Here is a 24,634-nt window from a genome sequence, read left to right on the forward strand (position 1 = left end):
GTTATAGTTTTTCGTATAGTCGGTATCGAGTAGTTTTAGTTTTATTATAGAGGTTATATTTATTAATTACCTTAGTTACGATTAGTTTAAGGTTTTTATAATCGAATTATTTAATAATTCGTTTTTAGGTTTTAAATACTCTTTAATATCCGTGTATAAAATATTTATAAAATTCTTTAATAAAGTTTTCGCGGTACCGCTTAGGGATATAGATTTTGTTTTAGTAGAAAGTGAGACCGTCGTGGTTTTCGAAGTAATCCCTAAGGTAGTTCGCGGGGTCAGGGTTTAGTTAAATTACCGGAATTTAGTAACTTAATTATTATTATATTAAACGTGGTTTATAACGTTTAGTTATTTTAATAATATAAAGTTATGATTTTAGTTATAAATAAAAATAGTTCGCGTTTCGAATAGGACCTTTTCTTAATAGTTCGGTTATCGGTTTAATACGTTGGCGCGACCGTTCTTGTTACTCTTTTAATAAATAATAGTGAGGTTAAATTTTAATAAGAATTTAAACTATTATATTTATTATTTATTTAGTTTTTTAATAGTAATAAATATTATAAAGTTCTTATAATCGGTATAAACCTTAATTAGTTTTATTATTTTATTAAAATAATATTTCTATTTTTTATAAGTTTTAATAATAATTATTAATTTTTTATTATAAATTTAATAATTAAGCTTTAGTTTATTAAGTTTTTTTAAAAAAAATATAACCGGTTGTGATTTTCCGTTATTATTTTATTAATTAAGTTATCTTCTAATCGCATAGTTCGATACGTTAGTTTCGATTTTAAAAGGCTTAGACGAGTTTATTACGCGAAGTATTAATTCGTTAAGGATTTATTCTTTAATATCGTAGAAAGCCTTATCTTTTTTCTTTATTTATTAGAATAATTCGTCATTTTTTATTAGGTTTGTTAGGAGTATCGCTATTCTATTAAATCCGGGACGAAAATCCGGTAATAGTTAGTTAATTTTAAGAAAGATTTAATTTTTATAGCGCTTATAAGCGTGGGCTACTTTTTAATTATTAAGGTTTTTAAAGGTTCTATTCGGATTTCGCCTAAGGATATTACGTATCTTACGAAGGTAACGGATCGTTAGTAGAATTCGCTTTTTTTTAAATTAACTAATAGGTTGGCGTCCTGTAGCTTTTAGAGTACTAGCTTTACGTGTTTTCGGTACTACTCGTCGTTCTCGAAATAAATAAGGATATTATTAAGGTATATTATAATAAACTTATCGAGTTATTTTCGTAAGATATGGTTAATTATAAATTAAAAATTAATAAGTATATTAATTAAGCTAAACAGTATAATTTAATATTTAAAATAGCCGTATTTAATTCGGAACGCGGTTTTTTATTTTTTTCCTTTTTTAATTCGGATTAAGTTATATATATTAAAAAGGTCGAGTATTATAAAGATTTTAACGTATAATAGTTTATTTTATAAATCGCTAATTAAAAATAAAGGGTACTAATTTTCAATAATACTTTTATTAAGCTTTCAATAATCGATATATATACGCTATTTAGGTTTCCCGTTTTTGCTCTTCTTCGGAACGGAAGAGGATGGGGAAGCCTATTAGTAATATGGATAGTTATATAACTCTTTTTTCGAGGTTTTTCGTAATATATTCTTTTAGGGCTTATTTATATTCTTGGTTACGTTTATATATAGATATAAATAAGGGTTCCTTTTCATTTTTAAAAGGTATCGTGATTTTATTATGTATAAAGCGGTAAGCCTATTTTTAGTTTTTTATTAAAAAGTGTTTTAAATTACCGATACTTTTTTAATATAATCGTTATAATATTCGGCTTAAGCTTTTTAATAATAATATATATTTTAAAAATTTTAAGTTTATTAAAAGGTTATTTCTTAAACCGTTATTTATTAATTAAATCTTTTTTTAATATATTTTATTAAAGTTAACTTATTTTTTAATTAATTTTAAAATTATTTACCCGTAATTAAAATATTTTTAAAATTATATTATATTTTATAACGTTCGTGATATTATACGTAATTCGTTTATAGCGTTTTTTAATATTAATCGAAAAGTTTACGACTTCTTTCCGTACTTCTTTATTATTATAGGTTATAAATCCTTTATTAATATAATATATTTATAAATAGCTCGATTATTCGTTATTTAATATAAGGACCTATTTTAGTCCGCCTATTATCATCCTTTTATAATAAGCGGCGTCCGTTTCCCGAACGCTACTCCTATAAGTAATTAATAATTTCTTACGATCGATCCTCGTATCGTCGCTATTATTCCTTTTATTTTTTATAAAGCGCTTCTTAGTATGCCGGTAGGGGTATTTTTATACTCTTCTTTATATAAAGTACTATTCCTAATACTTAAGATCCGGGTTTTTTAAATAATTCGAAGGTTTGTTAAGTTCGTAATAATTTATAAACGTTTTATAAATTCTTTAATATATTAAAAAGGTTCTCTTATTAAGTATATATTTACGCGTCTTAAAAGCATTAAGCGCTCTCCTTTAAACGTTTATAAGCTCGCGATTTTTCCTAAGCGTGTTTAAAGTATTAGTCCTCGAAATACTCCCTTTAATCTCGTTCTTCCAGGTAGTACTACCGTAGCTACCGTAGGTTTTCCTATACTAATAAGTATACGCGTCGTTTATTAAGAATTAACGTTCGGATTTTTTTAATAATATAGTTTAAATATAGTTATGTAATAGGTCGTTTACTAATCCTTTAAAGAAACTACTTATACTCGAGTTTCTCCGCGAAGTATTCTATATAAGCGTTATATATATATAAGATTTATAAAAGCGTAAAATATTTTTCGTATATAAAAGAAATTCGTAGGTCGTCTTTTACGGCGTAATTACTATAAATTTTTTAATTAAACCTAGCCGTAATAAATATTTAATATAAATATTTCGAGTTAAAGTAAGAAATACTAAAGATAACTAACTATCTATCGGTCCTTAAATCTCTAAATTTAATAATTTCGTATACTAATTTATTTATTAATATACCTACTAAGCGTTTATAATTTATAAATTACTCTAACTAGCTCGTAATATTATTTATTAAATTATTATCTTTATTATAAAAAAAGGGTTGTTCTTTTCGTATTATTATAACGTTTCGGCTATAGTTCTTCTTACTTCCCAGGGCTTTAAAGAACTATCCGGTACCTTCTTTATTTACTAAATAAGAAATATACCTATTATTATAATAAGCTATTCAGAATAGGCTACCGTATTTAATAATAACGTTATTATTTTTAATAATTATTATAAGGGTATTTTCTATTTTAATAATATTAATTTATTATCCGTTTAGAACTTGTTAAAAGTTTTTCCTTAATGCTCGATATTTTTAAACGTAATATCTTAATTTTTAATAATCATAATAAATATTACGTAACTTCTTATCCTATTTATTATATTTAATAACGTTAAGGTTTATAAGCTTATTATAATAATTATACGCCGTAATAATTTTAAACGATATATAATTATATTAATATAATTATTTTATATTAGCTTAAGTTCCATTAATCTACCGCTAAGGTCCGCCTTATTTCTCGTAACGTTATTTATATATATAAGTATCGATCTTAATAATAAACTTTATATATAAAAAAAAGTTATTAAAAACGTTAAACCGGCTAAGTTCGTTTTTAATATTATCCTTTAATCTTTAATAATATATTATAATTTTTATAATTTCGGTATAATTTAGTCAAGTTATAATACGTTAGAACTTAATTATATAAAAAGCGGCTAATCCTTTTTATTTAAAGGTTTTAAGTTCTCTCTCTACTTGTTATTTTTCGTTAAAGTTTTAAAAGAGTAATTTAAAGGCTTATTTAAAGCCGTTATAACTTTCGAAAATATATTATACCTTTATACGGTATAGCTTAATTTATTAATCGTTTTTTATAAGTTCGTTTAAATAAGGTTTAAATTAAGCAAGTATTTTATTTTTAAAAAACAAGGCGGCGTAGATAACTCGTTAGGTAATATTTTAAAACGTTTTTTTATAAAATTATTAATAAGTTTTAACTTAAATAAAAAAACTTTAAAAATTTTTACTTATTTCGTTAAAAAGTATTAATATATTAATTTTTATACCTTTTTTTAATATAATAAAGGTTTAAATAATATAAATAATTATATAAAAAAGATATACTTCTTCGCATAACTTATTAATATTATAAAATATCTATCCTAAGGTACCTTTAATTAAGAGTTCGTTACGCTCCTTCTCGAGCTTAACGTATTAATACTAATAGTTGGCGCTCTCTTGTTTAAATTCTTTAATTCGCTTAGCTAGCGTTTATCGAGTAGGTCCGTCGTTATTATTATCGCTATCGACGTCTATAGCAGGGTCCCGTTAAGAGGTACTAGGGGTGGCGATAGGAGTCTTTCCTTGTCGGACGGTATTGCTAGGGCTAGGTGTAAATATAGTCCTTATGGTGCTATTGTTCGAAAGTTTAGATAATAATTTATAAGAATAAGAGTAATTAAAATATAACGAATATTATTTAAATCTTAAAAAAAAACTAATAAAACGTATTAAGGTTTATATTAATAATATAAAAAAGTATTTAAACGTGTAATAAAAGTCGTTTTTATCGATATAATAAGTAATAACTTATAAGAATAAAGATAATTAAAATATATAGACTTTAAAGGTATTTATAATAAAGTTATTAAAGTTATTTATCTTCTTAATAAATTAAAATTAATATTTAAATTAATTATTAAAATAAAAAGTATTTATATAAAATATATAAAGAACGTTCGTAGTTATATATTTAATCCTTTTTTTATTAGTCCGTTATTACTTAGTAATCTCGTTTAAGCGTGCTCGGCGTTGCTTAGTAATCTCCTTTAATTACGCTCCGCGCTACTTAGTAATCTTCCCTAATCACGTTCTGCGCTACTTAATAATCTCCTTTAAGCGTTTATTATACTACGTGACTTATTAACGGTCGCCGTTATTTTATAGGCGTATTCATCCTATCGCCAGGCGTGGTAGTATTATCGTTACTCGTTATTAAGGAAGACCTAGTTTCGTATTAGTATAACTAGCGGTACGGTCTGTGGCTGTAATATTATAGCTTGTTCGGGGTATAGTAGTTCCGTGCCGGTAAGTGGGGTCTTTTGGCCGCATGATTAGGTCGGGTTATAATAATACGCCCGTATAAAATATTTAATTTCTTTTTTATACGCCTTTTTTAATATATAAAAATAACCGATATTAAAAACTTAAAGCTTATATAATAAATTAAAAAGTATATAAAATATAATAATCGAGTTCTTTTTATAATAAAACTCGAAAATTATTACATAATAGCTCTTATAACCGTTAAAAATTAATAAGTAGTAAATATTTTTCGTACGAGATTTCGTATATTTATCGAAATATCGAATCTAGTTTTCGCCTCTTTTATTCGTAATTTAATTTTTTTTAATAATCACGATCACTTAATCTTTTAATAATAAACTATTTTCGTACTAAGAAGAGAGGTACGTTTTCCCGGTAAAAATAATATACGGAGGGATAGCGTAACCGTGTAATTTAACGCCTTAAATAATTATAACCTATTCTTAGTTCTTTTATTATATTATTTTAAGCTTTCCGTATCGATCGAAAGTGGTTACGATTATTTCGAACGAGATTTAGCTTATAAAAAAGCCGGTCTCGTTAAAATTATAAATATCCTCTTTTTAAATCTTATATTTATAAATTATATTTTATATAAAAATAAATTACGCGTAATACGCGTCGAGATCTTTATAAAAAACTCTTTAATAATTAATTTTTTAATGAAAACGCGTTTAAAGGTTTAATTATTATCGTATAAAATTAAAGGCTTAATTAACGCCGACACGTCCCGCGTTACGTAAACTAAATAATCGATTCGCTATATCTTTTACATTACTTAGCCGGGGGAAGAAACGATCGCGTATTTAAATTAATAATATATTAAATAATCGCATTTTTTTAAAATTTAAAAGCTTTTAAAAATTCGTAAGTATTTCGCGTCGTATAGGTTAGCTATTTCGTTTACGTTATAAGGTTTTTAATAAGACGTAATAAATTAATACAGCCTTTTATACGTTTAAAGTTAAGTCTTTTTAAAACGCTTAAAGCGTTAGAATTATATTATTCTCTTTTTAAAGTTATAGTATTTTCGGACGTAAAAGAATATAAAAAAAAGTTAAAGCTATAAAGAAATTTATAAAAGTGAGACATTCGTTTATATGAGATATTCGCTTATAGGATACGTTATAAATAATAAACGTTATATAAGTTTAAAAAAAATAAAAACTTAATAAAGTATACTTATTATAGCTTAACTTAATAACACGGCTAACGTACCTCACAAGTAAATAAAACACACAAGTGAATTAAACACTTTCGCTATATTTTATTTAAATAACCTTTATACTTAGTTTCCTCTATAATATAATATAGTCGATATTTAAAAAGAGAAGTAAATACTTCTAGTTTTTTAAGCGTTTTAAAATAACTTAAAATTAAGTCTCCGGCGTATAGCTCTAATATATGAAGTTTTTTATATAACCCTTCGTAACTAACGGCTCGGTCTTTTTATAAAACGCGAAATCTTTACGAAATCTTAAAAGTTAACGGATTTAAAAAAAAGCGATTATAAGATATATAATTAATTTAGATTCGCAATCGTTTCTTCTTTAGTTTAGCGGTATAAAAAATATAGCGAATCGATTATTTTATTAATATAACGCGGGACGTATCGGTATTAATTAAGCATTAAACTTTATACGATAATAATTAAACCTTTAAACGCGTTTTAATTAAAAAATCGATTATAAAAATCTCGACGCGTATTACGTATAATTTATCCTCGTATAAAATATAATTAATGAATATAAGATTTAAAAAGAGGATATTTATAATTTTAACGAGACCGGCTTTTTTATAGGTTAAATCTCGTTCAGAATAGTCGTTATAACCTTTAATTAATACGAGAAACTTAAAATAATTTAATAAAAAAACCGGGAATAGGTTATAATTATTTAAAACGTTAATTATTTAAAACGTTAAATTATACGGTTACGCTATCCCTTTATATATTATATTTATTAAAAAAACGTACCTCTTTTTTTAATATAAAAGCAGCTTATTATTAAAGGATTAAATAATCGTAATTATAAAAAACGGCTAAATTATAAACGAAAGAGGCGAAAATTAAATTTAATACTTTAATAAATATATAAAATCTTATATAAAAAATATTTATTATTTATTAATCCTTAACGGTTATAAAAATTATTACTTAATAATTTTTAAGTTTTATTATAAAAAAACTTAATTATTATACTCTATATATTTTCTTCTTCGTTATATAAGTTTTAACCATTTAACATCGGCTGTTTTCTATATTAAAAAAGTTATACGGGAAAAAAATCGAGCGTTTTATATGGGCGTATTTTATTTATATTTTAAAGGAAGACTTTTTACTAATTTTCTTAAAAGCGTTCCAAGTGATTCTTACCGTTTTAAATATTTAAGGAGGTTTCTAAAAAGCAGGACTTATATTATATAATTTAGAATATATTATTTTATAATTAGATATAAAGTTACGTACGCCGACGCCTCTAGCGACCTCTTTTAGCTTACTTATACCTTAAAAATTAAAGAATTTAAATAACTTAATTAAAACTTAATTTTAAACCGAGTATATTAAAAATCGAATCGCGCTATATTAAAATAGCTCTCCGATATTAATTTTAATTAAGCTTAATTAAATTATAAAAAGTATAACGTAAGTTATACACCGGCTCGCTTAATTAGAAAGTAAAGTAACCGTATTACGAGAAGCGAATAAAATATTTAGCCGGCGCCGCCGTACGAAAAAAAACGGCTATAACATAGAGGATCACTTTATATATAAATTAAAAAAAACTTATAGTTTTAAAAAAAACGTTAATAAATAGTTATAAAACGAATCGCGTTAAAAGAGTAGTTATACGAGGACGTTTAAGACGCTATAGAATTTATAGAGAGCCCTAGTATAATGCTCGTACCTATTAGAATAATATAAAAGTATCTAGAGATAAGGATTCCGATTAATTTTAAAATATTAAATGCGTTATAGTAGAATTAATTTATACTTAGTTATACTAGGTCTTAGGAAGTGTTTAATTCACTTATAAAGTACGTTAATACTTGTTTTTAAAACGAGACCACGGTAGTTTAAAGCGTTTATAAAGTATTAAACGCGATTTAACCTCGCTCGTTAATATATATAACTTTATTTATAATAATAATTAACGTTTAATATAAATACTTTAAAGTAGTAATTTAATAGTAAAATAAATTTAATAATATAAAAAGCAATAATATATAAGTATTAAGTAATATAAAAGGAAGTTACGTAATAAATCTCGAGATCTCGACGAGATCTCGTAAAATCCGCGAGATTTTTAAATTAATAAAAGAGGGATTAAATATATAAGAATAAACGTTTTTTATATAATTTATATAAATACTTTTTATTTTAATAAATAATTCAGCACTTTATTTTTATTAAAAACCGTTTTTATTTATTAAAAAAGCTCTTTAACATTAATTTTAAGTACTATAAATTAAATAGTTTATAAAATAACCTTTATATATAATTAAATACGTACTTTAAAAGAAGTTAATTTAGTTTTTTTAAAGCGTTAAAAGGTTAAAAAATCGCGAGTTTAGTTTAAAAAGCCTTTATTATTAAAGAATCTTAAATAATATAAAATAAAAAAGTAAAATAAAAGCGTTTAATAATTAATAAAGGTAAAAATAAAAAGCGACTAGTGAAAAGCGTTATAACACTTACGGCGAGATAAGTTATAATATATAAATATATAAAAAAGATATAAAATCGAGTAGTAAATTAAATAACTAGTGATTTTAATTAATTTAAAGCGTTATAATTAAAATAATTTATATAAAAGTAATAAAAACTTAAAAAATAATTTAAAAATAATATAGTTTATTTAATAATAAACTATATTATATATATATATATATTAATATTTATAACGCACTATTAGTAAAAAATTAAACTAGTCATTTAAATACGTAACTTTAAATAAAGATAAACGCTCTCGAATAAGTCGTTCCTCGTCCGAACGTACTTTTATATCTAGGCAGGTATTCTCGATTGCCCTCCGCCCGAAAGGGATTACAGACAGTTAGTTATTCTCAACCCCCTCCTCGGTGCAGCATTATCGCCTGTGGCTGTGACCACGACTAGGTGTTGAGGTTTTTATCGGCATAATCATTAAGCCGGATGACGTCTATATTATAGCCGATGCGGGGAAGAAGGGGGCAAGTGGCAACGTGACACGCCGCCCACAGCCACCCCCAGCCTAGGGACCCCTGGATCCTGGCTTGAACGAGCCCGCCTCGGAACGCAGCGCGGGGTCCGATTGTGGGGGTGGGGAGTACACCCTCGGCACTGAACCCACCTTTGCATGGTGAGATCCGGGGTTCCGAGCTACATATATAAAGAGAATGAGAACTACGCGGTTTGACGGATTCCGACAGTGCTCCTTATAGTCCCATTCTGAACTAGCCAGCACTTGCATCTGATCAGTCCAACCAAGTCTAACCACCTCGAACGAGATGGCATCTGCAGACGACAGCAAAGTGCCCAAGATGCACAAGGCCTGCATTTACGACACCCCGGGGTCATGCTCGATCGCCATTCGAGAGGTTGAAACTCCCGAGCCCGGACCAGGCGAAGTGTTAGTGCGGCTCACCCATTCCGGTGTCTGCCATTCCGACTATGGCGTCATGATGAACACGGTAAGTGTCGAGGACTTATCCGTGAACGAGTAGCTATCGACTAACCGGGGCCTCTGTGGTCGGTAGTGGGCACATCTGCCATATGCTACACAAGAAGGCCAGGTGGGGTGGCCACGAAGGAGTGGGGTTCGTGGCCAAGGTAGGGGGGGACGGTGCTGGAAGTGCCGGAGTCAAAGTCGGTGACAGGGTAGGCATCAAGTGGGTGTCATCCGCTTGCCTGGCTTGCCGTAAGTCGCCAGACAACCCACCTTATGCGTGCAGAACGGGCTCTAATAAATAGTATAACCCAGCCCCCTGTCTCGAAGGCATGGATGGTGTGTGCTTCAATCAGGTACGCACCCCTGAAAGACCTGCTACCTACCTGAGAGAGAACAACGACCACTGACACGCAAACGTCAACCAGAAAATCAGCGGATACTTCACACCGGGCACGTTCCAGCAATATGTGATTGGTCCCGCCAAGTAAGGTCCCGTCCCCATCCCGGACGCAAATGCCGATATTATGCCAAGGCGTGCTCACACTGTCTACAGCTACGTTACACCTGTGCCAGAGTCACTTCCCGGTGAATTGGCCGCGCCGATGCTCTGTGCAGGTACAACCTCCCCTAGCCCCCAGGGTTTGTGAAGGATTGGCATTGGAAGCTGATCATATTCAGGACTTACGACTTACGCGGCCCTGAGAAAGTCCGGAGCAAATAGTGGACACTGGATTGTCATCGCCGGGGCCGGTGGAGGACTCGGCACCGTAGCCGTGAGCCTCGCAGCCAAAGCCATGGGATACCGAGTGATTGGTATCGATGCACCGAGCAAAAAAGACGTCGTTCTTGACTCCGGGGCCGAGCATTTCATCGACGTCACAGCTCACGACGACGATAGTATCGCTGCCGAAGTCAAGAAGCTCACTGGCCACGGAGCCAAGGCTGTGATTGTGGTAGGTACACGTACAACGATACACAGACGACTCTCTGCTGCTTTGAGCCGGCGCTAACTGTTGGGTGCGGCAGTGTACTGCAAGCAATAAGGCTTACGGGCAAGCCATTGGGATGCTAGGCTTTGGAGGCACCGTAGTGTGTGTGGGCATGCCCGAAGGCGACCCCAAGCCCATCGCCCGCTCCTATCCTGCGGCCATGGTGGGCAAGCAGGCGTCAATCGTGGCCTGCGCTGTCGGCAACCGTCGCGAAGCAGCCGAAGTGCTGAGTTTCGCAACAAGGGGACTGGTCAAGTTCCCGGTCAAGACCGTGGGCATGAGCGAGCTACAGTCCGTCTTCGAAAGCATGGGCAATGGTGAGGTTATCGGCCGAGTTGTCTTGGACCTCTCCAGATAGAAATGTGTTACAGTTTTGTCTGCTTGCCGCTTCTTGTATCCCCTGTTTCAAGCCCTGTGTCCTTATAGCCAAATAGATATCCGGCGACCTTTCTCATCTGCACCTCTTCACTCCCCTCTGTGATGCGGTACCGTCTGAAGTGCCGCCAGATGTGCTCAAACGGCTGGTGTCTGCTGTATCCATTGCCGCCATGCACCTGGATCGCATTGTCCGCTGCCTGCGTGACCAGCCTGTTCGCGTAATAGTTGCACATGCTGATCTTGTGTCCGAGCCGCTTCTCGATGGCAACCCATGGCGCCAACTGCCCTAAAGTGCTGCTGGTGCCTCTCCCGAATCTCTGTTGCAATGCGTCCATTTCTGTGGCGGTCCGCAAGATCAGGAGCCGTAGCATCTCAGCCTGCGTAGACAGCTCCACCAGGGACCACTGGATGGCTTGGTTGGGTGACACTGGCTTACCGAACACGATGCGTTCTCGGGCGTAGGCCACGGAGCGATCGATACAAAACTTGGCTGCCCCGCATGAGCTCGCAGCCTGTCTGATGCGGTTCTCGTGGGTGAACGTCTGCGCTATCGCCAATCCGTTATCAAGCGGTCCCAGCATCGCCGTGGCAGGCACCTGCACGTCCTCCAAGATGACCGTTGCATGGTCCGTTGGCATATTGAGGGTGTACTCAAAGGATTGGAACCTTATCCCGGGCATCTCTCGGGGAACAATAAAGGCCGTGATGCCGGTCGGATTCCCGGCCTTGCCCGAGGTCCGCGCGAAGATCAACATGTGTGTTGCCGAATGTGCACCCGTCTGCCACTTCTTGTTTCCAGTAATTCTGTAGCCGGGGGTTCCACCAGAGAGGGTGCAGGCCGTGGCCATAGTATCCATGTGGGTTGCATCGCTTCCGTGGTGTATCTCGATCAGGCCGAAGGTCATGCGGAACTCGCCGCGCAGACGCAGCGGGATGAGGTCGGCCTTCTGTTGTTTGTTGCCCCAATGGTAGAGCATCAAGAAGTCTGGGAAGTTGCCCACCACGCTGTGCTCGTTTTGCAGGTCGTTGGCTAGACTGACACCACCGCCGTAAACGGGGTTCGACGCCATATGATACCTGAGGGCGCACATCCACAGGTTGGTGTCTTGGTGTCTTGGTGTCCCTGCCCGCCGTACAACTTGGGCAACGGGAAACGATAGAATCCAGCGCGGTCGGCCATCCCACGAGCTTGGCCAAGCAAATTCTCCCATTCTCGCGCCGGAAGCACACCGTTATCCCACTGCGTCCGCGACGGCTCGCGGCGATGGTCAAAGAAGCGCACATTATCATGGCTATTCTGAAGCGGAAGAATGTCTTTGCGGATGAAGCTGTCCAGCTTCTCGATGTATGCTTCAAGGTCTGACGGAAGTTCAAAATTCATTGCAGCGGAGGATCAGGGGTTGTATCGATGTCTTTCCCTGCGGAGGTCAAAGTCAAAGGGCATATTCCTCGCCAGGGGGGCCTTCCTAACCCCAGGCCGCGGTTCGTCCCCGCATTATGACCACCCCCGGCAGAGGCAACGCAACTCCGCACCGGCTCAAGTCACTCAGACACCCCCCGTGCCTCGGCATGACTAGGTTACACGATGAGGGCATTGAAAAGAGTATGTTGGCGCGACTACTACCGCCGAAACGTGGACGAGCCGTGCCAACGCATTGATAGCGCAATGGCCGGTTTGGTTAGGCATCCCATTGACGTTCGCTCGCTGGAGATTTATCTGGCCCATCAGGTCCCCCAGATTGTTTTACCGTTGGAGGTCAACCAATTTGGCTTTGGCCAGTCGAATCTCACATATCAACTTACATCCGCGTAGGCCCCCCTCTCCTTTTCTCACCGCGCCCACAATTGACTCAACCCAGGTCCCGTCAGTCCTACAAAGAAACGCTATGTCTTGCGTAAAAACCCTGCCGGGGGGGCTGCTCTCCAAAGCTGCCCATAAGGTGGAGCGAGAGTACCGGATCATCCGCGCTCTGGAGACGACAGACGTACCGGTCCCCAAGGTCTATTGCCTGTGCGAAGACGAATCCGTCATTGGCACCCCCTTTTATGTAATGGAGTTCCTGGATGGCCGTATCTTTGAAGATCCCGCAATCCTAGGTGAGAGGGAAACGACCCTGTTGAGACTTTTGATGGTGCTGACCGAGACTCTCATGAGATGTGCCTACCGCCGAGCGGGCTCCGTTATGGAAAGCAGCCACCCAGACCCTTGCGAAGTTACATAGACTGGATTATGTCAAGTTTGGTCTACACAACTTCGGGAAGTTTGATGGCTTCTACAACAGGCAAATGGCAACCTGGACGCAGATCTGTGGCGCCCAGGAAAACGCGGTAGATGCGGATACCGGCGAGGCCGTTGGAAGGCTTCCCCATTTTGACGACTTGGTCCGCTACTTCTCGCGCGGGACTCAGCCCCAGGATCGAGCGAACTTGGTCCATGGTGACTACAAGATCGACAATCTTGTTTTCCATCCAACCGAGCCCCAGGTCATTGGTGTCCTGGACTGGGAGATGAGCACGGTGGGACACCCGCTATTCGACCTGGCCGGGCTCCTGCTTCCGTATTATACTGCCCGACTGTAGGCCAAGTATTTCCGCAGCGACACCTTCCTTTCCACGCCCGGATTGCCCACACCCCAGATGGTGATGCGATGGTATCGAGCTGTCACGGCGTGGGACCCACAGCCTAACATGGAGTGGGCCGTGGCGTTCGCCGCCTTTAGATCGGCCGCCATCTGCCAAGGCATCGCCGCAAGAGTGGCGACCAGGCAGGCCAGCAGTCCACAGGCTAAGAGCTATGCTGACGCTTTCCGGCCATTTGCTAACTTCGCCTGGGACATGGTAGAGCGCAAGGAGCGTGGGGAAGGAACAGATGGAATAGGGGCAAAGCTATAGTCAGATGTATACCTAGTTAGCGTACATGTTACATCCCGCTGCTGACGGTCCAGATGAGACACATCCATGCAGGCTACATGCCAAATTCCACCTTACTCAATTAGGTCCCGAAACGGTAACGTCCCATGCCATGTTCATTTCGACTCTCTGCCAAAGGTTTCTGACCATAAACGGTCACGCTATTTCTTTGTTGTCAGTAAGTCTACTTTGGACAGGGAGGGAGGAGGGTGAACTTACAGCACCAAATAGCAGTGTATCTTGTTGTTTCCTAGCTCGCTTCGAACGGTATCGAGGAACGTATCCAATTCCCCCTTTTGCCAATTGAGCCTAGCCGTGAAGACGTCATCTGAAAGCGAGGGAAGAACCCACGACAGATTCTGTCTCATCATCTCCCCGATCTTCTGCAGTTTCTTTCCAGGTGCCCATGGAACAAGCGGAACAGGATACCTCCTCTCTGTGACGTTGACGAATCCGGCCTTGGTTAGTAACGGCGCATATCCGTTAATAAAGTCCAAGCGACGCCCAGCTTTCCCTGCGCCTGATCATGTGTTAGCAAGAGTGCTTCAGATAGCTCGGACAGTGGTGGAGCGAACCATGGTACATCAACCGAGACCACCTTTGCAGCGCCGTTCCGTCCAGGCTATGGTTTGGGGAGCGTATGCGAATTATCCACTCTTGGAATTCCGCGAAGCCTCCGGGGTTCAGATGGGCATAGGCCGACTCGAGATAGCGAGGCGTGCTAGCAAACTCGTAGCCTGGGGCACGGGCATAGATGAAGTCAAACTTTCCTGAAACCTGCCATTCCTCTTCAGCGTCTCCGACCTGGAAACTGCAGTTGGGCTCCTTGTGCGGTGCCTCGACAGGTCTGATGTCTATACCCAGCACCGTGCTTTCGGGGTTTTGCTTCGCTTTGCCATGGAAGGAAGATTAGCTTGGCCGTCGCCAAGTTCAACGCCGTGCTGCAGGATGAATTAATTAGGGGGGAGGTGGGGGGAGAAACGTACCAAAGTCGAATGCCCAAATCCCGCGTCCGGTCCCAATGTCGAGAACACGTTTTGCTGCGGTGACGGGGGCAAGGTGAAGGCGGCCGTCGTGAATGTCTTTGCTTACATTATGCTGGAGGCCTGAATGATGATCAGCGAACAATGCAAAAACCGGCTACCCTCGGCCAGCTCACCGGCTCTCTCTACCTCTTGCTGTATTTGTGCCGACGATGATTAGCCATGCGCCTCTGGTACAGTTTATCGGGAATGCCGACTAACCTCGCTGTGGGGGATAAAATATGCTTCGGGTGTGCGCAAGTCAGTTTCATCGTCCGCCAAGATATACGTTGGTACTCAACTCGGATGCAGACTCACACTTATGCAACTGCTTTTTGAACTTGGACCTGAAGGAGCGGAAGAGCTTAGGCGAGGTCGATGTGCCACTGGGCTGCTCAGCACGGCTACCATAGCACGGTTTGTCAGCATACGACTATGTTCAAGGTGCTGCGACCTACTCCCTTTTTTGCATAGTACGAGTCTCCGCCGTCACCGGAGTCGTCCGAGTCGACTTGCGGCCAGAGATGGCTGGCTGCTGCGTTGACTTCTGACCCGGCACTGTCGACGATGACAATCTACACGTCTGTCAATGTGTGCATATGAGAGACAAAAACGCCAATGGAGGGGCGTACTTGTAGGTCATTGGCAGGTCGCCTCGAAGATGCTAAAGTCTCGTTGCTAACCCCGTGACGGGTATGCTCGAGTTGGATGCTAGTTGTCGCCGTTGCCGTCGTTTCTGGCGGTGATGTGGTTGGCGGGTCCAGGAGGGGCTTCTGCTTGACCGATCGGGCAGTCCCGGTTCGGGCCGTGGTCGTCGGCCACGGCTCATTTACGGGCGTTTTCCTGCTTGAATGGCTGTTGCACTCGGGTGTTTTTCGCGGCTCCATTGGCTCAGCGGACCACTCCTGATGCTCCAGGAGAGCCGAGAGGAGACCCCGACATTCAGGATATGTGGGAAATTGGAATCCGTAATGTGAGGCACTCTATAAGGTAAGCTGGGCGAGGGGGGCATGGAGTCATGGGAACGTGGGGACTGGATGCGCTCTCCAAGAAATCAAGAGAGTACGTAGCTTTATGCATTGCAGTCCATGGTGGCTGAGGAACTGGTTACATTCGAATATTAGTGCCCTTGTTCGGTATTCATGCAAGGGAGGTCTCTTCGCAATGGACTGCATACGTGTCACGGCGCTACATCAGTATACTCTAGCCAACTGAGCCAGGCAGGAGCAAATGGACCGATGCAGGGAGCCGAATATTGAGCCATGCATGACACTAACCCAATGCGAGGTTGATCTGCGTCGAAGGGTTGGGTTCGTGAAAGGATCACCGACCCGGTCAGGTACCCCTTGCCTAATGCCCAACCACCACGGCGCAGGGTACTGGGCTCCGGTACATGAGTTGACCGCTCCAACCATGGTCGATGGCGTATTAGTAGTAGCCATCAGGTAGTCTGTACTCTTCGTCACTATTCTTGCCGCGACCACCTGGTGGGAAGGAGCTCAAGATGAAACACGCGTTCGAGTTTGATCACTACCAAGCATCGGCGCCCAGCAAGATCGCCCGTGCCTCGCCAACCAAGGACCCCATTGCCATATGCGGTATTGGGATCCGTCTTGCTGGCGGCGTCCGGAATGCCGACGACTTGTGGGGTCTCTTGATCGCCGGGCGCGATGCCCGGGGGGCACTACCCCCCCCCAAAGGGACACCGGGTCGATATATCGTGGTCTCCCGGGGGCCGAAGGCGTTGGCTACTTCATCTCGGATGATATCTCCAAATTTGACCCCTCGTTCTTCTCCATGATGGAGACCGAGATCGAGAGATGTGACCCCCAGCAGAGAATGCTACTCGAACTGGCACGCGAGTGTCTCGAGGATGCCGGTGTAGTAGATTGGCGCGGCAAGAGCATTGGGTGCTACATAGCAGCCTACCAAGACGACTGGTCGCAGCTCCAGAACATGGACACCGAAAGGGCCGAGAACGGAATGCTGACTGGCAATGGCGACTGGATGCTGGCCAATCGGGTCTCGTATGAATACGACCTCCGGGGACCAAGGTGAGCTGACCTCTGATGGCGTCCCTTTCCCAGCATTAACCATCTGCTAGCCTGGTTATGAGGACTGCGTGTTCGTCTTCCCTCGTGGCGCTGCACGAAGCCTGCCGGGCACTGCAGAACGGCGATGCTTACGCTGCTATCGTTGGGGGCACCAACCTACTTCTCAACCCGCACGTCACCACCCTCGAAACAGTGGAGGGGGTTGTGTTCCCCAATGGGTCATCAAGGAGCTTTGATGCCGATGCGGATGGCTTCGCCCGAGCTGAGGTTCTAGCGACTGTTTTCGTAAAGAGACTCGAGGATGCACTCCGTGATGGAAACCCCGTCCGAGCGGTGATAAGTGGTATTGGGACCAACAGCGATGGCAAGAGTGAGGGTATCATGAAACCCAGGGCAGAGGCACAGGTGAATCTGATCAGGAAGGTATATGCTGACACAGGCATGGACCCTGCCGACACGGCTTTTGTCGAGGTAGGCCATGCTTTCTTCCCTTCCGGAATCCCGCATCTTGTCCTATGTTGCCACAGTTCACAGAGAGGCTAACAAGTGAACCCGCAGTGCCATGCCACGGGGACCCGGATTGGCGACCCGATAGAGACTGAGGCGATTAGCAGTGCATTCGGCAGCCGTGGTGTCTACATCGGTTCTATCAAGCCTAACATAGGTCATTGTGAGGCCACCTCGGGCCTGGCGAGTGTGATCAAAGCCACTCTGGCCTTGGAGCATGATACTATTCCACCCAACATCAAATTCGACACTTCAAACCCCCTGAGTAAGTTTTGACCCTTACCGCATGCCTGAGCTTCTTCCTGTATCTTGGTTTTTTCTGGTTGCTTACTGTAACTGTATCCATACAGTACCGTTTAGCGAGAAAAGGCTCACTGTACCGGTTGTGCCTACACCGTTCCCGAGAGACAGAGCCAAGAGAATCAGCGTGAATTCTTTCGGGATTGGCGGCTCCAACACCCATGTAGATCATCTTTCACATCACCATCGCTACTTCTCTGAGCATCTACCAATGAATATCCCGGGCAATTACCAAGATACTAATTGGATACCGCACAGGTTGTCCTACAATCTCCCCTTCACTCACCTCGCGTGTCGCTCGTGCTAGAAAGCCACAGCACACAACTACTCGTGTTTTCCGCCAACACACGATGGTCACTCGAGAAGCAGATCCAGCTTCATCTTGATCATGCAGCGAAGAACTTGGCTCTTCTCCCAGATATTGCCTGTACTCGAGCAATCCACCGAGCCAGGCTCCCCAACAGAGCGTTTGCTATCATGAGAGGTGGCAAAGTCGCCAGAACATCCCCCCTAATCAAGGCACCGACGGCCTCATCCAAGAAGACAGTAGTCATGCTGTTTAGCGGCCAAGGATGCCAATGGGCTGGTATGGGAAAGGAGCTCATACTCGAGAACCCAGCCTTCGCGCAAGACATTGACACAATGGACCTGGCTCTTCAGAGCCTAAGTTGTCGTCCCATGTGGAGTATAAAAAGTGAGTCTACACCATATTACCGTCTTCAAGAAGGATAGCCCTAGTAACTGTGGCCACAGCCGAGCTCCTGGAATCTAGCACTGAGTGCGTGTACAATGCCGAGAAATCGCAAACGCTTTGCACAGCGCTGCAGCTGGCGCTTTCTCTTCAGTTTCGGCGGCTAGGCGTTCTACCAGCCGCTGTTATCGGGCACTCCAGCGGTGAGATTGCTGCTGCTTTTGCTGCCGGGTACATCTCCCTGGAATATGCCATACAAGCCGCCTATCTTCGTGGCCTCGCGGCGTTAAAAGCAAAGCCGAGTGGATCCATGGCAGTAGTTGGTATATCGGCGGCCGAAGTCCAGCAATTTCTGCCACCAGAGGGCGTTGTCGTCGCCTGTGAGAATGCACCGACAAGCACCACCATCTCGGGCGATCGCTCCAAGGTCGAGAACACACTCTCGAATATCGGAACTGCCCGGCCGGGGGTCTTTGTCAGGCTATTCAACATTAACGTGGCCTATCACTCCCGTGGGTACTTTCCGCCATTGGATTGCTTTCATTGCTAACTTTTGTCCACAGCCGATATATCAGCAGTCGGAAGTGAGTATTTGAAGCTTTTGCATGCTGAGGGCGTTGCCACCGAGATTTGGAGTAAACAGGGCAGCTGCAAGTTCATCTCCAGCGTTACCGCCGGCTCAATGCACGACTCTTCGGCCTTTACACCGGAGTATTGGGTGGAAAACCTACTGTCGCCAGTGCTATTCAAGTCAGCAGTAGAAAATTATCTCAGCAGCACCAGCAAGGCTAGCATGTTCTTGGAAATCGGCCCACATTCATCCTTTTCCGGGCCATTGCGTCAGATATGCAAGGTACAGTCACGGGAGGCAAGCTATGTATCTGCCCAAGAGAAGGGTGCAGATTGTGCCGCCTCCTTCTTGAACGCTGTTGGTAGACTATATCAGGATAATGTCGACATAGACTTCCGGCCATTATATGCTGGTAGGAGAGCCGTGTCAGGTCTACCCACGTATCCTTGGGATCATACAAGACCCTCTTTCTGGGCTGAAAGCAGACTGTCTAGGGAGTGGAGGCAACGCAAACAAAGGCCTCATTGCATCTTGGGTACTAGAAGCACCCAGAGCCCAGACACCGAGCCTCTCTGGCGCAACCATCTGTCTACTAGAAGCGCGACTTGGCTAGCTGACCACCGGGTCGGAGACGATATAGTATTCCCGTTCGCCGCCTATGCTGCTATGGCAGGGGAAGCTCTCCGGCAGCTCAAAGGGGCGGCTGTCGGGGCGGGCTATCATCTCCGGCACGTCGTAATCCACACTGCCCTGGTCTTGACAGAATCTACGATGGTGGAGGTTGCGACTTCAATGAGGGAGAAGTGGCTCACCGATACTGAGAAGTCGGTCTGGTACACTTTTACCATCACCACGCACAATGGCTCTGGCTGGATCGAACATTGTGCTGGGGAGGCTGGCCTTCTGGAACGACGCCAAAGCATTACCCTCTCATTTGAGGATGAGGCTTTTGAGCGACAAGTACCTGCAAACGTCTTCTACGAGGCGATGTCCCGAGTCGGTCTGGTGTACGGCCCTTCGTTCCAGGTGTTGGCTGACCTGAGGACCTCTGTGCGAGATAAAGCTGCCGAGGCAAAACTCGCCGGCCACTGCCCCGATGAAGTTTCGTCGTATGCAATTCACCCCACTTTTCTCGATGCCGCGTTGCAGCTACTGATGGCCGCCAAAGCCCAGGGGCTCGGACGCAACATCGACACCCGTTGGGTACCAACACTAATCGAGGATCTCAAGGCCTGCCATGGAGGACAGAACTTCCAGGCTCGTGCCGTAGAAAGAGAAGGCAATGTCACCATCGAGGGTGTTTCCAATAGCAACGTTGCCTTTAGCATCCGCGGTGTTCGCTTGACGACCTTGTCAGAATCGGCACCGGCTGAGACCTCCGACAAACATGCGGCAGCAAAACTGGAATGGTTTCCAGACTTCGATTTCCTTGACCAGAGATCTCTTCTCCACGCCCCTCATGCAGAACCGAGTCATGTCAAACTACACCAAGAGATGGCTTTATTGTGCATTCTGGAGGAAGTCGAGCTCCTGGCTAATCTTACCCCATGCCAGCCGCATTTCGCCAGATTCCGAGGCTGGTTGGACCAGCAGGCCAACTCGGCGATGAGAGGCAATGTTTCCCTGGTAGAAAACGCGAGTAGTCTCGTGAGGCTAAGCTCGTCGGAGCGGCAGAACTTGATTTACTCACACCTTGATGTCCTCGTCACTGGCACCGAAAGGGCACTGGCTATTGGCACCAAACGGGTGTTCGACGCCAGTGCAGACATCTTCACCGGAAGGTGCGACACCCTTGACGTCCTCATGCAACAGGACCTTCTGAGGGAGATTTATGATCATGTTAGCTTTGCCTACGGACCTTACCTGCGCACGCTGTCCAACTCGCGGCCTAACCTCCGCATTTTGGAAGTTGGCGCGGGTACAGGTGGAACAACAGACTTGATAATGCATAGCCTCGCGGATGAAGGGACCCTACCCAGGTACTCGACCTATACCTTTACCGATGTCTCTTCTGGGTTCTTCGCCCAGGCCCAGAAACGTTTCTCGTACGCCGCAAACATGGAGTATAAGGTCTTCGACATCACAAAGTCGCCTTTTGACCAAGGGTTCGCCGAGTCGAAAGGCTATGACGTGATATTGGCGGCCAATGTGGTCCACGCGACACCCTCGCTGGAGCAGACACTGCGGAACCTACGAGTGCTGCTTAACAATGGCGGTCGGTTGTTGTTGACAGAGCTAGTCCCTGGAACCCCGAGCGTAGGCTACACGTTTGGCCGGTTCCCGGGCTGGTGGCTCGGCGAACAAGACGGTAGAGTGGATGGACCACTGGTAAATGCCGACCGCTGGGATAGCGAGCTTCGCCATGCCGGCTTCGCTGGAACTGACATGGTAGTATATGACCAAGAACGGCCTTACAGCCAGATGGCCACGATCGTATTCCGCACCCAGTCGCAAAATACGCCACCGCGCAAGCATATCACTCTACTCTGCAACGATGTGGAATCAACGAATGCAAGCTCTCTGATGTCATTCTTGCAGAAGTCGTCCTGGGAGGTTACGCCTTGCTCTCTGGCCGAGGTCCCTGACGCGGACACGGACATTCTATGCTGCCTGGAACTCGAGGGATGCGGCCTCAATAACATCACCGAGCAGCGATTCGGGCTTTTTCAGAAGTTAACAAGTGCACTGAGGCACCAGAAAGTTCTCTGGCTGAGCCCCTCGTTTTCAAGTCAATGCCACGATGGCCGTTCAGCTATTGCCACGGGAGTCATTCGTACACTTCGATCTGAGCGGGCGTTGCCGATCTTCACACTAGAGGTCGAGGGCAATGCGCCTGGACTCGTAGAGAAGGTCGTGGGCATTCTCAAAAAGATCCGCAAAGCGGACGACACGGGCAAGCTCGCTCCCGATAGGGAGTTCGCACTGCGCGGATCTGATATATGTGTACCGAGATATGTCCCCGTGAAGATCGAAACCGCGAGAAGTGATGCAGCGGCCGAGGTTAGAAGTCCAGAAACCGTTGGTAAAGCCTTGCGCCTCGACAAGCCGGGCGACCTGGAAGCTTTCTCCTGGCACGACACGCAGATTCCCGTCGTTATCCCTGACAATCATGTCGAGCTTGAAGTTTGCGCAGTTGGCATGAACTTCGTCGATGTGCTACTTGCAAAAGGGGTACTGTCACAAGAGACGTCCGGGATGCCACAGTCCACGAGCACAGGAATCCCCTTGGGCCACGAAGCGGCAGGCATAGTCAGAAGGGTGGGATCGGGTGTCACTAATCTAGCGCCGGGTGATCGGGTCATGTGTATTGCTTGGAACTCTCTTGCAAGCATCTCCATAACGCCGGCTGCCCTCACCACCAGGATCCCCATGCACCTGAGTTTTACAGAGGCTGCGTCGATGCCACTTTGCTACGCTACAGCATTGCACTCTCTCATTGACCTAGCGAGGCTGGAAAAGGGGCAAGGTGTCGATGTTGTCCTCAACTCTTTAGCGGGCGAGCTCCTACATGAGTCGTGGAAATGCGTTGCTAGATTCGGCGTAATGCTCGAACTGGGTAAGAGAGATCTCGTCGGCTCTGGGAGATTGGACATGCACCCTTTCCTGCAAAACCGATCGTATCACGGTATAAACATGGTCCAATTCCTTGAGCGACCACAAAGGTTCCAGAAGTATGTTGAAGACCACCCCCGAACTGAATGTTGAGCTAACCATGAGACGCAGGCTCCTTGAATCGATCGCATCATTCCTCCATCTTGGCTTAATCCGCCCTATTAACGAGATACTAACGTTCAAAGCCGAGGAAATCGGCCTAGCCCTAACGCGATTCCAGGAAGGCAGTCGCATCGGAAAAGTCGTCGTTACATTCCCGCCGCCGGATTCGACAGCCCAGATCAAATCCACCCCCCAGCCTCACCGAATCTCCTTCGATCCAGGGAGCACATATCTCCTCGTCGGCGGTATTGGTGGACTTGGTAGGTCAATAGCTACTTGGATGGCCGAACACGGTGCCCGGAGCCTCCTTTTCCTGTCCCGAAGTGCAGGCTCGAGCGACGCAAGCAAGGCATTGCTGAAAGAACTGGGCGGGGTTGGATGCCAGGTAACCTTCGTCCAGGGGTCAGTACACCACCTGGATGATGTGCGCAACGCCGTGAAGCAAGCAAGAACACCCATCAAGGGCGTACTGCAGCTTGCAATGGTACTGAAGGTAAGCTACTTGCCGAAGGATAGCATAACGTCACCCAAGCACTGTTCACTGACGGTTGTTATTATGACTCCTCACTCGCGAAAATGATGTGGTCTCAATGGGAGGACGTGGTCGCGCCCAAAGTCGATGGAACTTGGAATCTTCACACTGCTCTATCGGGCCAGCCTCTCGATTTCTTCTTCATGTCGAGCTCGCTCGTCACAGTCATCGACCAGCCCGGACAAGGCAACTACATCGCGGCCAATATGTTCCTCGAGGCCTTCGTTTCTTACCGACACAGACTAGGCTTGCCGGCGTCTGTACTCAACATCTGCCCCGTGACCGGCGTCGGCTACGTGGCCGAAAACGCCCATGCCATGCGCAACATCAGGGCGCAGGGGCTCTACCAAGTTGGCGAGCGCGAGTTCCTGGAGTGTCTCGAGGTCAGCTTGCTGAACGGGTGGCCGGTCGTCGGACCGAGCAGCGCCACAGAACGGTCGGCGGCGCCATCAGCTAACCTCAGTCGTCTACTCATGGGTCTGCGCTCAGAACGAAGCTTCAGCGACCCCAACAACCGCACGCCGTGGAGGCGGGACAGGCGGATGGGCTACTACCACAACGAGCGCGCCTCCAGCACTGTCGTCAAGGTCGACGATAGCCCACTGCCGGGTTTCCTGGGGCGCGTAGGCCAGGAAGACGGCGCACAGGAGCTGCAGAGTAAGGCCGGAGCGCAGTTGATGGCTCGCGAAATTGGGAAGAGGGTCAACGAACTGCTGATCAGGCCGGATGAGACAGTTGATACATGCGCGACACTGGCGCACATGGGCCTGGACTCCTTGATGGCCGTCGAGTTGCGCCGTTGGTTCAAGAGCCAACTTGGGCTGAACCTAAGCGTTTTGGAGATTGTTGGAAGCGGCACTCTGCTCCAGTTGGCCCGAGTTACGCTGGCAAAGATGATGGACAAATATCATGGCGCGCCGCCCCAGAAGCCTGCGAACTGATCGATCGTCGATGGACGTTTGCATTGCCCATTTATTCTATGCCAAGGAGGCCTCGATGAACACGACAGATGCATTAACTATATAGAAGGGTGAAAAGCTTAAAATAAATCAAGTCGGTCTTATTTAATCAACGTATGCCATCCCCCTACACTGCGAAAGGAATAAGGGATTTGATCGTTACAGCATATACATTCCTCTCACACGA

The 24,634-nt window shown here is 43.5% G+C and overlaps 5 protein-coding genes across 5 annotated transcripts; 3 read left to right on the forward strand and 2 right to left on the reverse strand.

Annotated features, from left to right (window-relative positions):
* Window positions 1–9,659: 9,659 nt before the first annotated feature.
* PG994_005816 (alcohol dehydrogenase II) lies at window positions 9,660–11,167 on the forward strand (the record flags this gene model as incomplete). Its single annotated transcript, XM_066857225.1, has 6 exons — window positions 9,660–9,842; window positions 10,123–10,173; window positions 10,246–10,304; window positions 10,374–10,435; window positions 10,499–10,773; window positions 10,847–11,167. 6 exons carry the CDS (start codon window positions 9,660–9,662, stop codon window positions 11,165–11,167), a joined length of 951 nt encoding a protein of 316 aa, XP_066716494.1.
* A 7-nt stretch (window positions 11,168–11,174) lies between these two features.
* Window positions 11,175–12,568, reverse strand: PG994_005817 (uncharacterized protein; the record flags this gene model as incomplete). The annotated part of the gene is made up of 2 exons (XM_066857226.1): window positions 11,175–12,264; window positions 12,324–12,568. The coding sequence occupies 2 exons, from the start codon at window positions 12,566–12,568 to the stop codon at window positions 11,175–11,177; spliced, it is 1,335 nt and encodes a 444-aa protein (XP_066716495.1).
* A 505-nt stretch (window positions 12,569–13,073) lies between these two features.
* Window positions 13,074–14,079, forward strand: PG994_005818 (Acyl-CoA dehydrogenase member 10; the record flags this gene model as incomplete). Its single annotated transcript, XM_066857227.1, has 3 exons — window positions 13,074–13,284; window positions 13,343–13,704; window positions 13,768–14,079. 3 exons carry the CDS (start codon window positions 13,074–13,076, stop codon window positions 14,077–14,079), a joined length of 885 nt encoding a protein of 294 aa, XP_066716496.1.
* Window positions 14,080–14,312: 233 nt separating this feature from the next.
* Window positions 14,313–16,006, reverse strand: PG994_005819 (methyltransferase domain-containing protein; the record flags this gene model as incomplete). The annotated part of the gene is made up of 6 exons (XM_066857228.1): window positions 14,313–14,617; window positions 14,673–14,987; window positions 15,084–15,203; window positions 15,438–15,523; window positions 15,597–15,694; window positions 15,752–16,006. The coding sequence occupies 6 exons, from the start codon at window positions 16,004–16,006 to the stop codon at window positions 14,313–14,315; spliced, it is 1,179 nt and encodes a 392-aa protein (XP_066716497.1).
* A 617-nt stretch (window positions 16,007–16,623) lies between these two features.
* On the forward strand, window positions 16,624–24,429 carry PG994_005820 (uncharacterized protein; the record flags this gene model as incomplete). Its single annotated transcript, XM_066857229.1, has 7 exons — window positions 16,624–16,763; window positions 16,820–17,173; window positions 17,224–17,644; window positions 18,239–18,674; window positions 19,235–22,913; window positions 22,966–23,449; window positions 23,614–24,429. 7 exons carry the CDS (start codon window positions 16,624–16,626, stop codon window positions 24,427–24,429), a joined length of 6,330 nt encoding a protein of 2,109 aa, XP_066716498.1.
* Window positions 24,430–24,634: the final 205 nt, after the last annotated feature.

Source organism: Apiospora phragmitis (genome assembly GCF_038363925.1).
Source record: "Apiospora phragmitis strain CBS 135458 chromosome Unknown utg000006l:1.0-5683423.0:1.0-5690449.0, whole genome shotgun sequence".
NCBI classification, from domain to species: domain Eukaryota; kingdom Fungi; phylum Ascomycota; class Sordariomycetes; order Amphisphaeriales; family Apiosporaceae; genus Apiospora; species Apiospora phragmitis.